At 39.2% G+C, this 17,709-nt stretch overlaps 1 protein-coding gene across 1 annotated transcript in view; it reads left to right on the top strand.

The window, feature by feature from the left end:
- PSTPIP2 (proline-serine-threonine phosphatase interacting protein 2) overlaps positions 1 to 16,565 on the top strand; it is a 70,683-nt gene extending 54,118 nt beyond the window's left edge. Inside the window, exons 7-15 of the mRNA XM_081262967.1 lie at positions 1,962 to 2,060; positions 2,821 to 2,866; positions 3,724 to 3,803; positions 6,592 to 6,690; positions 8,036 to 8,132; positions 8,605 to 8,686; positions 9,972 to 10,006; positions 11,718 to 11,774; positions 14,951 to 16,565. Coding sequence (XP_081119093.1) covers positions 1,962 to 2,060; positions 2,821 to 2,866; positions 3,724 to 3,803; positions 6,592 to 6,690; positions 8,036 to 8,132; positions 8,605 to 8,686; positions 9,972 to 10,006; positions 11,718 to 11,767 — 588 coding nt within the window. The 3' untranslated portion in view covers positions 11,768 to 11,774; positions 14,951 to 16,565. The remainder of the gene's footprint in view (positions 1 to 1,961; positions 2,061 to 2,820; positions 2,867 to 3,723; positions 3,804 to 6,591; positions 6,691 to 8,035; positions 8,133 to 8,604; positions 8,687 to 9,971; positions 10,007 to 11,717; positions 11,775 to 14,950) is intronic.
- Positions 16,566 to 17,709: the final 1,144 nt, after the last annotated feature.

Genomic DNA, 17,709 nt, shown 5'->3' with positions numbered 1-17,709 from the left:
AAGAAGAACAAAAATTATGTCATTTGCAGGAAAATGGATGGAACTTGAGAACATTATGCTAAGTGAAACAATCTAAACCCAGAAAGTCAGGGGTTCTATGTTTTCTCTCATATGTAGAAGCCAGAGAGAAAAAAGGAAAAGAAAGGGGTGTGTGTGTGTGTGTGTGTGTGTGTGTCGGGGGGATGTGGATTTCAAGAAATTTGAAAGATAGAGCAGAGGAAAGGGACTGGGGAGGGAGGGAGGGAAAGGAGAAATTATATTGGCTAAATTATACTGTTATATTTTGTGCACATATGAATACATAACAAACAACAAATCCAACCATTATATACAACTATAACGCACCAATAACAATCTAGAAAAAAATTTAAAAGTAGGAACCCAGATCAATGCCCACCAATAGAGATCTGGTTAAGAAAGTTATAGCATGCATAAGTACAAAAAAGATATATATGTGTGTGTATGCAGATATAAATTCAATTTATATCTGCTTTCATTTTCATATATCTTTGAGAAAAATGTCTATTGTATTTCTATATAAAATCCTTACTTTATAGACAGAGAAATCAGCACAGAGAGACTGAGTAATTTGTTAAAGAACATATGAAATAGGGTAGTACTTGGGGTTTAAATGGAGAAAACTATTTTATATTCACTTATGAATATGTCAAAATGAACCCCACAATTATGTATAACTATAATGCACTAAAAATTTAAAGTCAGAATACACCCATCTATTATAATGCAAATGATTCATATAAACTTATATTGAAGGGTATTTGTTGACATGCTAATATGTTCACAGTGCATTAGAAAAGTGAGTTAAAAAGCAGTATTTGATAAGTTTGCATTTTTGGAAATAAATGCTAAAATGCTAAAAGAATAAGGAAAAGAACTAGTGGACAGGGGTAAGGTTGGATTTGAACCTATTCCTGAGCTTCCAGTACTTGATATCTGATTTACCAGCCAAACAAGGACTAAGAAGTGTTTTGGGGGTCTTCATTCTTATTCAAGTGTTTTTTCCCACAATTTTTACTTTATTAGCTAATTTGTTCAGTTCATAGCTTTGCTTTGTTAAGGCAAGTTAAGGTTCTTTCCATAGTTGAAGCAGATAATTAGTTCTTGATTGACTAATGATTATTCTTTGTGAACTGTTTCTGTAATACTGATAGTAAGGATGGCATAGAATAGACCATGGCCTACTTGTAAACTATGTAAATCAAAATTCTTTAAATTAAAGGGCTGGGGATGTGGCTCAAGCGGTAGCGCGCTCGCCTTGCATGCGTACGGCCCGGGTTCGATCCTCAGCACCACATACCAACAAAGATGTTGTGTCCTCCGAGAACTAAAAAATAAATATTAAAAATTCTCTCTCTCTCTCTCTCTCTCTCTCTCTCTCTCTCTCTCTCCCCCTCTCTCACTCTCTCTTTAAAAAAAAAAATTAAAAAGGAACATGACTATACCAAAGAGAAAGAAATGATGGCATTGGTACTCTTCCCGCCGACCAGAGTTGTACAACATATTAGAATACAGAGGCATAATTAGAATGAATTGGTACCAATGACCAAATGGATTGCACATAAATTCTGCTTATGAATGTCATATAAATGTTGGGTTATACATCTTAGAGTTCCATAAATATTTTAATTTTGCCTATTTCAAATTCCATCTTTTATTTCTGTCAATTTTTAGAGCTCATGCACTTTGTGTTACGTAATAGGAATTATTATTTCCTTGATGGAATTTCCACTCCATCCACAATTTGGAAGAGGGCTAGAGCTAGAGAGACCTTTCAAAGATTGAGAAGAAAAAGCATCTGCCCTCTGGGAGCCACGGTCTAGTGGTAATCACAGTGTTAACCGGAGTGCTCTGTTTGTACTGGGCATGGTGGGCTGGGGCAGCTGCTTTTCAAGGTTACAGCCTGCTCATCTGTCTTGCCCCTCTCTTCATTTATAATAAAGGCAAAGAAGATCTATGAGCAGAAATGCCGGGACAAAGATGAGGCAGAGCAGGCTGTCCACCGGAGCGCCAACATGGCAAACCAGAAGCAACAAGAAAAGGTACCTAGGAGGGCCCACAACATGTTAAATCTGAGATTTACATCTATCAGTTTAAAGCCAGCTTAAAAAAAAATTTTTTTAGAGGTCCTGGACATTGAGCCCTGGCCTTTACGTGAGCTAGGCAAATGCTGAACCACCAAGCTATGTTCCCTGCCCCTTTTTAATTTTTTAAATTTTGAAACAGGGTCTTGCTAAGTTGCCCAGGCTGGCCTTGAACTTGTGATCTTCTTGCCTCATAAACCCAAGTACCTGGGTTTACAGATGTCTGCTACTGCACTGGGCCTAAGAATTTTAATTTAGAAATGAACCTGTACCCTAAGGTTAAGGCAATGTCTTCCCTTAATTTATGACGATCTTCTGACCCAGAAAAACCCTTGTCCCATTTTTTGGAATTGGGGAAAAGAATAGCAAAGTATGGCCATAAGGGAACAAGAGGTGGCATTAGAGGTCTGATTTTGTTCACTTTTTAAAAAACTCAACTCCTGTATTTTTTGTTGTTAGGCCGCCTCTTGCTTGGGTGGATTAGAAATGTAATTTTATAAAATATTAGTATAAGATTGTCAGCCGGAGGGCAGGAGCATGTCTTTAGGAAGGCAGGGGCAAGATGCTTTATGATTCTTTTCTAACAGTGAGAAGATTAAAGAGCAGGTTGAATGATTTGCTCCTGAGGGACTAGTCTCATCTTGTCGAAGTCATTGCTTTAATATCTCTTTTGCCAGGTCCAGTGTTCCTGATCTCTTGTTCTTTTCTGTCTTCACAGCTCTTTGTGAAACTGGCAACTTCCAAGACTGCAGTAGAGGACTCTGGTGAGGGGGCTGTCCCCACCGATGGGAAAGGGTGGGTGGTGGGATTTGTGTTATCCTAACCTCTGAGAAAAGTACTTTTACAACCAAGAACAGATGTTTATAAAGTAGAATTATCAAAACGTCAGAAGTGAAGAAGGAAGGTAAGGCAAGGCATGTCGGGATGTTGGTGAGGGGAGGAAGGAAGAGCAGACCCCAGGTAGGTGGAGGAAGCAGGCCAGGCCTAGATTCTGGCCACTGTCTGCTGAGGTCTTGCTGTGTGAGACCTGAGTGAAAGGTAAGGTGTGGGGGAGACATGTGGTAGCTGCTCTGTAATTAGGTGTGCACTGACTTTTGGGGACATCTATCTAAAAACCTGTTTCAGCCCTGGTAGCCCTTATCTGCTTTGGAAGAATCAGCCAAGTAGCACAGAAATCTAATCAGGTGCTTGTGAAGGCTTCCACTTCCCAGAATATCCTGCAGGAGACAACATGTTATGAGGAGGGTCACTTAGGAAGCCTCTAAATCCAAACTAAAAGTGTCTTAGTGCTCCTTTGGGACTCAGGAGAGTTTCTTTTGCATCTCTTGTCTGATGGTTTTCCTGAAAATTAAAATGATGGAAACCATTGTAGTAGACAAAGGAAACCCCGGTTGAGGTTCCTCTTCAGCTTTCACTTCTTTCTTGGGACATTTCTTGCTCAATGTTTGGTTCAATGTTCAACGAAAGTGACACCCATCTTTGCTTATCTCACCAAGAGGTTGTGAGGGTGAAAAATGTAATTTTGGTCTTCCAAAGTTCAGAGCTCCTGGGGACTCTTCAACTCCATGCAAGTCTGATGAGCCTGTCTAGTCTGAAGTGACACTCCTCTCTTCTTTTGCAGACAAAGCGTACATGCAGCACGTCAACACGCTGGATAAGGTCCGAGAGGACTGGCAGAGTGAGCACATCAAGGCCTGCGAGGTAACCGGAACCGGAAGCTGCTCAGGGCATGCCTTCTGCCTACAACCTGTAGACTCTATAGCACCCCAATTCTCATTCCATGAAAAGCTTGAGGGTGTTGGAAATTAGGACTTTCAGTGATGAAGGGAAGGAACTAAAATACTTTCTTCCAGGCCTCATCTTTCAGCTTCCTCCTCATCCTGACCATGCTGTCCAACTCTATCTGGAGCTTCAGTCTAAGGTTTGGTCAGTGCAGGCAAGAACCAGCTGAATTGGTGAATGGTTGGCTGAGTCTACTAATGAACACTGAGAGCCTTGCCTGTACTGGCTGGGTTCTATGGGGAATGCAGACAGCTGGTGAGCGGGCTTTGAAGTTGTTTTTCAATTTCACCAGTGCCCCCCTTTCATGTTCAGCACATGACCTCGTGATTTCCCAGAAAAATTTAAAAGATATAATCCAGAAACTTCCTCAAGTTTCTGTCCCCTTGTCTGGAAGTTTCCTTACCAGTGGTTGTCCAAGTGTGGTTTTAGGACTAGCAGCATGAGTATCAACTGGGAAATTGTTAGTGATGTAGAGTCTCAGACCAAGTCCAGACCAACAGAGTCAGAAACTCGGGATCTAGAGACTTCTGTGAATTCAATATGAGAACCACTGATCAATAGCTCCCCTTCTCCTGTCAGAAGTGAAAAAGGGTGGCTCCCTGCCCTGTTGAGATCTCATCCCATTTAGTTGGCCTTTTCCCACCCACTTGGGCACTCTTCTTAACATGAATGGCTGCTGTCTTGTATGCAGACTCCGTCATTCCTAGCTTTACATTCCACCAGCTTTTGTTACCCTCTGTATTCTCTCCAGTGCTGAGCCCTGGCTGTGAGTTTTGAAGTTTTATTCTAATCCTTGTCACAGCCTAAGGTTTGCTTCCCTTCAGCTGCTCCCTCTTCTCTCAGAGGTCACCAAAGATCTCCTTGGTGTGAGGTCCAGTGGGCCTTTGTACCATTCCATTTTACTTTTTTTTTTTTAGTTGTAGATGGACAGAATGCCTTTATTTATTTGTTTATTTTTATGTGGTGCTGAGGATGGAACCCAGTGCCTCAGCATACTAGGCAAGCACTCTGCCACTGAGCTACAGCCCCAGCCCCCATTTCACTTTTTTTATTTTACTGTTTGTGGTACTAGGGTCAAACCCAAAGCCTTGTGTATACTAGGCAAGTGCTCTATCACTGGACTACACCCCAGCCCAGTCTTTGTGGTTTCTAATGTTTGTTTTTTGACCTCTCTCTACCATTTGATACTGTTGGTCACTATGTCACCACTAAAGGACTTTTTTCTGCTTTATTTTCCTAACTTCACACCCTCATGAAAAGCCTGGAATGAGCCCATTTTTATATGATTTAAAAGTTGCCAAGTCATATCACATACATTTCATAGATGCAGATGTACTACTGAAATCTGCTTGGGAATGATAATATCTAGGTCATCTCTGGGGAACTGAAGAAAGAGATAGATATTGGGGAAGTCCCACAGGGAGTTCACCAAAATCTGATGCAAATATGGCCCCCAAATGGTCTGGGGTTGTGGCTCAGCAGTAGAGTGCTTGCCTAGCATGTGTGAGGCGCTGGGTTCCATCCTCAGCACCCCATAAAATAAATAAGTAAAATAAAGATATTGTGTCCACTACAACTAAAAAATAAATATTTTAAAAAATATGGTCCAAGATTCTGACAGAGCTGAGTGGTTGGTATGTGGGTATTCACTATTTTGCTCTCTATGATTCTATATGAAATATTCTATAATAAAAATACAGGTGAAATAATGCATTTATTTTAAAATACCCAGGTAGTAGGGTAGTTGGTAGTGATACCAGTAAAACAGAATGAGTCTTGGGTTGATAAATGTTTGATGATGGACACACAGGGACTCATTATACTATTCTCTCTACTGGTGTATATTTCAAGTTTTATATTATAATTATTTTTTTGTAGTAGGGATTGAAACCGGGATGCTTTACCACTGAGCTATATCCCCAGTCTTTCATCTCCTCACCTCCTCTTTTTAAATTTTGAGATGAGGTTTTGGTAAGTTGCTGGAACTTGGCCTAGAACTTAAGATCCATCTGTCCCAGCCTTCCAAATAGTGGAATTGAAGGTGTTCATCACTGTGCCTCGCTCAAGTTTTGTATTACAAGAAGCCTAAAAAATGTAGTAGCTATGGCATTCAATGTTTTTAAAAATGTTAATACATACAACACTTAATGTTGAATAGAACATCATCCACTTTGTTGAATAGCTTGATTTTTCAAAAGTTGGCATTTGCTTATATCCAAAACACTGTTGCTTAGGCAGTGACTTTTATTTTAACTTTTTTTTTTTATTATGGAAAAATTTAAACATACCCTAAGACAAAAAACAAGTAAGAGAGACCCCATGTCCTCATCAACTAGCTTCAATAATTATGACAGTTTTGCTTGTCAAATTAGTAGGAGGGGAGCGTGGGGGCTCTGGCAGGCTACATGGGTGGACATGTCCATAAGGCATTTGGAAATGTCTGCTGGAACTCAGGCTAGAACACTGTTGTCTCTGGTCATCATTATGTCTTACCTTCAGAACTCTATCTAGCCCTGTTTATGTTAAAATGTATTAGGATCCATTTATGTTGTTAGTGCTGAGCTTCTTCAGTGGTGGTGGTGGGGGAGTACCCCATGAGACAATAAGCTTACAGACAATTGAAGGTTGACACTACTTAAGTCACATCCAGTCTAAAGGATGGCTTCTTTGTTTGCATATGTGTGTACAAATAACTGTCTTTCTGTAGGTATTGGAGGCTCAAGAATGTGAACGAATAAACTTCTTCCGGAATGCACTGTGGGTACATGTGAATCAGCTGTCACAACAATGTGTCAAAAGTGATGATGTAAGTGAGAGGCTCTACGGAAGACTGTGGCTCTGTGTACTGGGTTCATTAGATGGAAAGAACCCCAGGGGCTTATTAGTCCATCCTCTCTCCCTGCTCCCATGGAGAGAGGCAAAGTGTCTTGCCCAAGGCCACACATTAACTTGATACAAGGGCCCAGAAAAACATGCAACCTGCCTGACTCCTGATCCATGACTTTCTAATTAAGACATTCAGAATTAAGGCAGGAGAGCAGAGAAGGGAACTCAAAGACAGCTTAATGGATGGAAGACAGATGTCACAGCATGAATGTGAGTCCCAGAGACTGCTGCGGTCTGTAATAAGGTCAATCAGGATAGCACCAAGTATTGCAGACTGACCTGTGCCCAGGCTGATGGTCCCTGCAGGGCTGAAGATGTTCTTCTCCTGTATTTCCATGGCCATTGTCTAGGATTTACTTGTACACAGTCATTTCAGGTCCCCAGATCTCAGAGCATAACCTCAGGTTATCCCAAACTTCTTTGCTGAGAAATAGCCATTCTTACCCTCACTTAGACGACACACTCACTTTAAAAGAATGTCTCAACACCCAGAAAACCCTTAGAATTGAATGGAAAAATTTTTCTTCAAGGTAAGCAATTGTATTTGTATGTGGTATTGGTGTTGTATCATGGGACTTTGTATCTAGTTTTTTTGTAATATGGGTGTTTTTTTTTTAAACAATTTACAGCCTAAATTTTTGTCTTGACACAAAGATACATTTATTTCCTGGAATATTTTTTTTTAAATTGAATAGCACATATTCACAAAAACCATTATACTAGTCTGGGACCTGGGAATGTTTTTTGTTTCTTTTCAAAATTTGGAGTCAGCCATTCATCAAACCTCTTTTTTTGTGTGTGTGCTATAGGGGCTTGAATCCACGGGCACTCTACTACTAAAACTACACCTCCCAGGCCTTTTTATTTTGACACATGGCCTTGCTAAATGGCCCAGACTGACCTCTAACTTGTGATCCTCCTGCCTCAGCCTCCTGAGTGACACCATGCCTGGCTCAAATCTCCTTTTCTTTTTTGGTACTGGGAATTAGAATCCAGGGGCTCTTAACCACTGAGCCACATTACCAGCCCTTTTTCACTTTTTATTTTGAGACAGAGTCTTGTTAAGTAGCTTAGGGTCTCACTAAATTGCCGAGGCTGGCTTTGAACTTGTGATCCTCCTGCCTCAGCCTCCCAAGTCACTTGTATTACAGGTGTGCATCCCCCCAACCCCCAACTATGACTGGATCAAACCTGCTTCTTAAAGGAGCTGTGCCACAATTATCACTGACCTGCTTTTATCTAAGGATTCATCTTCTTTTTGTTAGATGTATGAACAAGTTCGTAAAACTTTAGAAATGTGCAGCATTGAGAAGGACATCGAGTACTTTGTGAATCAACGCAAAACTGGACATATTCCACCAGGTGAAGGGGGACAAGAGGCTGGGACGGGGAGAACTGTTTAAGCCATTCTGTTAGTCTTTCTTGTCAGATGTCATTGAGAATGTAAGACACCTGCTGAGTTAGCTTACTGACTGAAATAAAGAAACTTATAAGAGAAAGTGTTTATTCTGGCTCACAGTTTTGAGGTTCCAGTCCATGGTTGGTTCGCTGGTTCCTTTTGGGCCTATGGTAAGACAAAACATCATGGGGAGAGCATGTGACAGAACAAGTGGCTCTCCTCCCAGCTGGGATATGAAAAAGTGAAGGAAGAGAGACCAGGGTCCACAATCTCCTCCAAGGGCACACTCTCAATGACCTCAAGGTGTCCTCCTGGGCCCCACTTCTCCCAATAGTGCCAGGATGTGGACCAAGCCTGTAATGTATGAGCCTTGGGGGGACACTGCAGATCCAGCCTTCAGCTTCTTAATGTGTCCTTCCTCCATGACTCTCCTAGCACCCATCATGTATGAGAATTTCTACTGCCCGCAGCGGAATGCCGCCCCACCAGGAAAGACCACAGGGCCTAACTTGGCAAGGTAACAACCAGCTGCCTTTCACATGAAGAAAATACTTTTAATAAATATTTTTATTATTAATGTTCTAAAACATAGTCTATTTTTAAAGTTTATTTTTAATTGACAAACAGAAATGGGCGTGTTTATCATGCAAAGACAAGACAGTTGGAACAGATCTATCATTGCCTCTGCATAGTGAAGTTGCTAGGTTTTTAGAAACAGCGCTTTGAGCACAAGTGCTAAGTGGATTTTATTGGTCATAGTTCAAGGAGGACTATGTCTTGCCTGAATGTGATCACTATTATTCCTTTATGTATCTCATACTTATAGCAGGAGTTAGCAAACTATGGCCCCTGTGAGTCAAATCTGGTCTATTTATTTTTTGGGGGGATAGCAAGGATTGAACTCAGGGGCACTTGACCATTGAGCCACATCTCCAGCCCTATTTTGTATTTTATTTAGAGACAGTGTCTCACCGAGTTGCTTAGCACCTCACTTTTGCTGAGGCTGGCTTTGAAGTTGTGACTCCTGCCTCAGCCTCCCAAGCCTCTGGTATTACAGGTGTGCACCACCATGCCTGGCTGATGTGTTTTTGTAGAGTCTGTGAGTTAAGTTTTTACATTTTTAAATAGCTGAAAAAAATCAAAAGGATTCTATTTCATGATGTGAAAATCCTATGAGATTCAAATTTCAGTGTTCATGTAGAGACACATTTTGGGACACAGCCACTCTTAGTGGGTTATATTTTGTTTATGTTTTTCCACTAGAGCTGAAGAGAGTTGTGACAGAAACAGTAAATCATTTTCTACTGGGCCCTTAACAGGAAAATTTTGCTGCCTCTCATATTATAGATCCTGAAGGAAGAGAAACTTCTGTTTATATAAAGTCAGTTAGAAGTCTAAGCTGTTGAATTTTCTGTTTAAGTTGTAGGAAACATGGGGAGTGTTTGGGAGGGACTGCATGTTCACTATCGTATTTAAGAACATCAGGCACTGTTCACAATAATTAATGAGGTAGGAGCTGTTAGTATTTCTGTCTATGTAAGAAAATGCTGATGAACAAGGAGACCCGTACATCTTGCCCATATAGCTGGGGTTTTAATCCATCTGCCCCTCGGCACCATATCGTGTCTGCACCTCAGATTTCAATAGGTCAGGGCTGCAGATCATTTGCCTCGTCTGAGCTTTCTTGCCCTTTAGTGCAAAAACCAGAGCTGATAAGAGTATAATGTGCTTGTAGTATGAAGCAGGAAATTATGAAAATAACACAAACTTATGTGAAGGACTTTGGTTTTCATTTCTTACAGGAGAGGACCTCTCCCAGTTCCTAAAAGTGTACCAGGTAAGCCATCAAGAAAGGCCTTTTGAAATTCTTAGGTCAGGTTTTCTTTAAGATTGAAGAGTTAAAATTTTGAAATAAGGGGTAAGAAGGGATTAAATAGGATTGAATTAAATAGGATGAACTTGTATTAGAATCTCATGGTAATACTGTTTGTCACAGAGTGAAATTTGGTAATTGGTGGTTTATTTTATAGCTTATCCAAGAGAATTTAACTACTAAAGTGACAAAAGAAACTTTTTCTTTTGAGATCTTCAAACCTGCCTTTATTGTTGTCATGATAGATGTACATGTGCATACAAACACTTTCACTTTGACTGTATTGCTATTACTTTCAGTACAGTGGGAAAGAAAACATCATATTGTTGCAGGAAATGTAACAAAGGCTAGAAGGTTAGGAAATATTGAGAAAAGGGAAAGTTAACATCAATGACTAGGGAGACAGAGATGTTACAGTATCTGATGGCTAAAAATTAATTTTGTAGTCCTGTGATTAAAATTCTCAAGCCTGTTGGAGTTCTGATGTAGAGGCTTTCTCTAGAGGTTCTTCCACTGTATAAAAGGGCTAACAATGATAAAATTTTATTAGGGCTGTGGAAAACTAGATAGAGTGAAACCATAGATTTATTATTTGAGAATTTATAATAAATTGATATCAGAAATGAATTAAAATAGAAGCAATAATGAATGTTTAAAATATTATAAAGGACTTTTTGTCCCTTAAGAACTGTAGAAATCTCTATTTTTTTAAAATAAAATAATTATAATTATAAACAATTATTATTTAGTAAATAGATCAACAAAAAGCCTAATGAATTACTGTGTACACTTACAACCAAAAGAAACTTGTTATAAGACAATTTTATCAGAGATTATTTCAACTTGGATCATGTGATACAATTCCCCCCTTTGGATTACACAGACATGTCATTTATGGAAGGTATACATATCTGAAAGTAGGTAACTTAATATTATGTATTTTGTACACTGCTCATAATGGGATCTTTCACTGATCACACTGGTAGTCAGTCCCCTTTTCCTCTGAACTCCTAGGATTCCTCTGGGAGAACCACACATCTCAGCATTTTTTTGTTAGTTTTTTTTTCCCCCTGAATAATTACAAGATCCCTGAGGACAGGCACTTTATCTTCTCTTGAAACCCTACCTATACCTAATATAGTCCTAGGTACCTAGTAGGTCCTTAAAAATATTTACTATTTAAAGGAAAAAAAATGTTATCTACCAGCATTCAAAGGAATGAGGGAAGAAAATAACTTTGTGTTTGATGGCTCAGTAAAAAATGTAATGACTGATGAATATATAGTGCTGAATTCATATCTTTGAATAATATATTGATTTAATTTATTTCTTGTTTTCTTATAATTACCAGTTGATTATATGGGACTTAATTTTGTATATTTTTTTTGTTCTTTTTAGTTATACATGATAGTAGAGTATTATTTTGTAAATTTTTGAAGATGGCTTTACTGCGGATACTAATATCTAGACTTGGATGAAGGAGTCATAATAGGGACTTCTAGAATGTTCTCTGGTTTGTAGTCATGACAGTTATAGGTTTCATTGCCAGATACATTTTCTCCTTACAAAAAGGTAGTCACCCAAATCTTTAAGTAGAGTACCTTGGTTTGAAAAGAGTTAAGATCCATCATGAAAAAAACAGTTAGAATGCTGTTTTATGTTCTGTCCTCTGTAGATGACCCTGATTATTCTTTGGTTGATGACTACAGTTTGCTCTATCAATAACATAAAGGTAAGAACTTTTAATTTTCACATAGTCAAGTTGCACTGGGATTGGTGATTGTGTTTCCGAGGCCTTTGAATCCTCTTTATGACACCACCACAAACAAACCAGGCCTTGTGACAGGCCAGCACACTGGTGGGTGTGCTGTCATTTCAGCTTGACCTCTTTGGATCCTACAACCAGAAGCTGACTGGAAACACTCCTTATGTATTGAACAGGGTATTTCCCCTTAATTAATTATCCTATGATTCTTTCTGCTCTGTTTAAAGTCTTTCATAGCTATTACACATCTACATTTAGGCGTGCTCATGAACAACGCGCACATGGCCCTCCCTGTTTAAGTCATTTAGCTTTTAGTGTCTTCTCCTTCCCTCTAAAAGTGGGTAAAAGTCAAGTAAAGAGAAGTCACTGAAAACAATGTAAATGTCGTCACACTTATTACGTTCACCCTGGAGTCACAGGGGCCATCCCCCTCCAGAATGTCACTGCTCTGAACCCACAAACCACAAGGATTCTTGGAAGAGCACTAGAAAGTCAGCTGTCTCATAGTGGCTGGTTCTGCTTGGCACTCAGATGCTTAGAACAAGCCCCAAATGAAAAGCAGTCTTCACAAATGTAAAAATAAAAAAATAAAAAGGGTTGGAGATATAGCTCAGTGTTAGAGCATTTCTGGGTTCAACCCCAGGACTACAAACAAACAAGAAAACAAAAAATTCAGTGAAACTCCTCATAAAGGTTTTTTGTTTTTATTTTTGTTTTGGTACTGGGGATTGAACTCAGGGGTACTTGACTGCTGAGCCATATCCCCAGTCCTATTTTGTATTTTATTTAGAGACAGGGTCTCATTGAGTTGCTTAGTGCCTCACTTTTGCTGAGGTTGGCTTTGAACTCACCGTCCTCCTGCTTCAGCCTCCCAAGCTGCTGGGATTACAGGCATGTAGCACTGTGTCTGTCATAAAGCTTTTTTTTTTTTTTTTTTTTTTTTTTTTTAACCCAAATGGGCTTACCTGGGCTACAACCCTATAGGCATTTAGAAGCCAAGAAAAAGTCTGAAAGGCTATATACTTGAACAGGTAGTAGTTTTCCTTTTTGTTTATCCTGTTTTCTAATTTAGCTACAAGAAGAATGTATTACTTCTTTGATGAAAGACTGTTTTGAAGGGTTGGTCTATTTGCATTTTCTTGATCTTGTTTTTTCTTGGGAATCACAAGAAGTAGGTCAGTGAGATACAGGAAATCATAAAAGAACTGGACCAGCCTCCCACCTCCTCTCACTGGCCTGGTATTAGTAATATTTACTGTCAGTTATGAAACAAAACAGGTTGTTTTGTTTGTGGTACTGGGAATTGAACCCAGAGCCTTACACATATTAGGCAAGCATTCTACCACTGAGCTACATTCCTGGCCCTTAAATTTTTTTTTTATGTTTTGGGGGTACCAAGATTGAACTCAGGGCTACTCAGCTACTGAGCCACATCCCAAGCCCTATTTTGTATTTTATTTAGAGAGAGGATCTCACTGAGTTGTTTAGTGCTTCACTTTTGCTGAGGCTGGCTTTGAACTCGTTATCCTCCTGTTTCAGCCTCCTGAGCCTCTGGGATTACAAGCATGTGTTATGGCTATTTTTAAATTTTGAGACAGGTTCTTACTAAGAGGCTCAGACTGGCCTTGAACTTGTGGTCCTCCTGCTTAAGTCTCCTGGGTAGCTGGGATTACAGATGTGCACCCCATCTGACACAAAACAGGATTTAACAGTGCTCTCAAGGGATTTCCTACGGTGTTCTATCCACTGAAAAGTGCTTGCAAGTTAGCACATCATACATTGCTTCAGTCCTCTAATAATACCTACTTTGTGACTTATAGTCACTTTACTGCATAGTACAGAAGCCAAATTGTCTTAATTAAATAGGAATAATTAACTAGTATCCGTTTATATTTAAATACATGTTCTTGCTTAAGAAATGTATTTCATATTTAAGCAACTTGGCTGTAAAAGGTATGGAAATTGGAGAATAAAATACTCCATTCTCTAACTAGATATATCTTTCTGGCCTACAAATAAACTGTACTCTTTACAACCCATCATCATTGCTTTTTTCTTTCATAAGCTTCCCTTTTTCTCACCGAGAGGTACAAAGCCCTGATTAGAGACACAGAGCAAGAACACAATAAATCAATCAACGACTTGGAATTTAGAGGGGAAACCTGTTCCATTTAACACTGCAGATGATGGCTATGGGCAGGGCATTGGCAGTTCCAAGAGCTTTTTATTTATTTATTTTTTATTTTATTTTTTTGTTTTTAGTTGTTGATGGACCTTTATTTGGTTCATTTATTTATATGCAGTTCTGGGAATGGAACCCCAGTGCCTCACACATACAAGTCAAGTGCTCTATCACTGAGCCACAACCCCAGCCCTCTTTTTATTTTTTTAATCTTTCTTTTCTGCCCTTACCTGTTTGGGTAAAGCTTATATTCTAGTAGAATATAATAGCATTGACCCCAAACTCTAGTTCCCCAGAGTCCAAGAATCTGATGTATGAGTGCAAGATGCTAGTGCCATCACATTTACTTGAGTTCTCTCTCTTTCAAGTAATATAATTTTAATGTTTGCACCAGCTCAATGGATAGAGGCTTGATATTTACCTGTGTAATTGACCAAATTACAGAGAATCTTAAAGAAGTGAGCCTGGTTTAGTTAATAAACCAGTTAAGCAATTTATTACAATACTTAAAATAGTTTTGAGTGAAACTTTGGAATGAAAATTTAAACAGAAAGATTTTGAAATTTGTGATTTGTTCTGTGGTTGTTGATTTTAGCTGCTATTCCTGTTTCTCTCTCTCTCTCCTCTCTGTGTGTGTATGTGTGTGTGTGTATGTGTGTGTGTGTGTGTGTGTATGTGTATGTGTGTGTATTTTAAGTTGCTATTCCTGATTTTAATTCTAACATGTTTAGGTAAAGACATTATAATTTTTTAATTTAAAAAAATGCATATAAAATATAAATACTTGTGTTATCTACCATAAAGCATTTCCATTATCATCACCTTTCATTGTTCATTGCATGAAGCTTCCATTCCTCACCATTTCTTTTCCTTGACTAAGCAACACTTACTCTGGTTAATACACTCTGAAGGTGATGCGAATAGGTCATTCAAGTGAGGTTTCTTTGTAATTTTCTTTCAGAAGAGGAAGCTTTCTCCAGCTAGTGCTTCTGTGGCATGAAAAGAGGCACCCAGAGCAGCAGAATCTAGAACTTTGTCAATCATGAAGACTTTGAAGTGAACCCTTATTGCAATTCTTGAATATTTAAAATTTACAGTAGACATCAACTCAAGTTAGTAAAGTGCTACAGTTTTTTTTTTTTGACAAAGTTTACAAATTGCCCCAGACTGGTAAATAATTCTTTCCCACTTTCCCACTGCAAAGGAACTGTTTGCTGTTTGGGATTTGTATTTAAATATATGTATTTAAATATAAACTTTTTTCTGTTTGGGAACTGTTTCCTGTTAGTGCTCCGTGGGGAGAGGGGGCTGCAGTGGAGACTGAGCTGTCAATTGCAGAAGATGCACCTTTGGCTTTGGGCTTTGGCTTTTGCTCTGTATCCTGAGCCACAGAGCAGCATGGCTTTGGAATCTCACAGCAACACACTCTCATGGTTCAAGATTTAAAGTTACCCTCCTTTTTGGCTGGAAGACTTAGAAGCCACATTCTCATTTTACAGATGAAGAAACAAGGCCCAGAAGTGTGAAATCAGTTTCCTTACAGTTCTGCCAGCAGATGAGAGATGGAACTGGACCCAGTATGCAAGCTCATTCCACATCACTCGTACTAACTCTTCATGAAGTTGTGATGTTCAGGCTAAAATTAAAATTAAAAATGCCAAATAGTTTTGCCAGCATCTTTTTTCAATTGGGAAAATTACTAGGACTTAAATGTTAAACTTAAAAAAATATGAATCACCGTGTGTACTGAATTACAGAGCAGCATATTTAACATAATCTGAGAAGCTGTAGATTGTAAATTATGCCACTATTTTATGTACCACTCCGAAGGTGGGGTAGTGAAGGTGCCAATAGGTTTGTGACAGCCTGTTGACAGTCAAACCCATTTGAATTTGAGACAGTAAATTGTGACCAAAAAAAAAAAGTTCCTAGAGTCAATGACATATGGCATTTAGATTATCTTCAATTCTGGGTCTTTACAATCTTTTGAAAACTTGCTAGACCCTGTAATCTTTCAAGAGTCAGTCTAACCCTTTTACAAATATTTGGCTCTTCCTCTGTCACCCATAAGCTATGGGGTGTTATGTACCTTTCATACAACTTTTGAGCAATGAGAAAATGGTGCATTTTAGTTAAAAGGAAAACAGCACTATTGCTTGTATGTTGTAAAGGTCACTACAAGGAGCAAATATTTATTTCTCCTGCCCTGTGCAATAACTTTCCTGGAACTATAGAAAAAAATGACTAAAAGAAGATTAATTATTTCCCCCTTTTAATATAAGGGGCTTCTAAGTGTGACAGCTTCTTATCATAGCAGGAAACTTGCATCAGTTGACTATCCTTTTGAGAAATTCATGTTGCAAAGGACCATTGACTTCCCCAAACTGAAACAGGCTCAGGAAATTTGCCTTTGCATTCAGATCTGTTTTTAACTTTATTATTTATTGTTGGCTCCTCAGGGATTTCACTTTTCTCTCAGTGCAATTGATGTAAAAGTGTTTTATGAATAGAAAATGATAATTTTATTGCTCTTTAAGTTTATTTGAAGTAAAATAAAGGTTCTTGGTGATTTGGGATTTCTTTTGCATTTTTGTGTTAAAGACATCTCTCTTCCAAGCTTTTTATTTGACCCCTTGTCCTGTTTGCAGCTGTTAGACAACAGAAAAAGAAAGTTCTGGCTAGGAAGGCTAAGTGGAGATGGTGGCATCTACCAGTGTCCTTCCTATGTCAAGAACAATGTCTCTTCCTCTAAGAGGCACTGACCCTGTCTCTAGATTAAGTTGAGTCTCACTATTGATTTCCCCTCTTTCCTTATTATTACATGATTTTCTCTTGAAAATAATTATTCCGGGTTTGTCTTTCCCCTTGACTATAACTCCATGAGAGCAGGACCCTGGTCTGTCCTTTTCCCTGCTATATCTCTAGTGCTTGACACATAGTGGTGAATGTGTTAGAATTAGTGACCTATAATACAACATAGCTGGAGGTCGGGGTGTGGCTTAATGGTAGAGCATGTGCCTAGCATTCAGGAGCTATAAGTTCCACTATAGCACTGCAAAAGCAGAAATAAACACAGAGACAACTCATTTGAAAAAGAAGTAAGGAATATAAAGGAAATGAATCTACACCAAAAAGTATGCATTACATCTAGTAAATATGAGCTGCTCTGTAGATTGTTGACACATACTTCTGGTTCTTCTAGAAGCAGACTCCAAAATAAGGAGTTGAATACAAGTGCTTTTTCAGTGTGGGTTGTGGGGAGGTCATTTGGCCCACTGAGGCTGGAGTTGCCTCCAAAACTTCTACCAAGAAGTTCCCACAGGTAGTGTCCCAAATTGTCCCCAGTGGGCCCTTTTGGGATTCCAAAGAAAGAAGCACTAAATACCAGGGGATCACTCTGAAGCTTTTATTGGGGGAACTTACTTATAGGCAGCTGCTGCACCTTGGATGTTCTACCTAGGGATGGCCTCATTGAAGGGGTCAGGGTATAGTGTTTATATTTAGGTTTCAGGAATTCTGGCTTAGGCCAGGGTCCATTTCTTGCACTGTTTTGGTATAGAACAGAGAAAGAAAATAGGGAGAAATGGAGGACCCTACCAGGGTGGTCCCAGAGGTACCAGTGTGGAGTAGAGAAGTGACACAGGGAAGGGGAGGAAGGCAAAAAAGCGTGCATTATAGAGCAAGCTACACAGTGGGCAACTGGGGCCTAATCCTGTGGGA

This window comes from Spermophilus citellus, assembly GCF_964194105.1.
Source record: "Spermophilus citellus genome assembly, chromosome: 12".
NCBI classification, from domain to species: Eukaryota; Metazoa; Chordata; class Mammalia; order Rodentia; family Sciuridae; genus Spermophilus; species Spermophilus citellus.
This window is presented reverse-complemented; position numbering and strand designations above follow the sequence as displayed.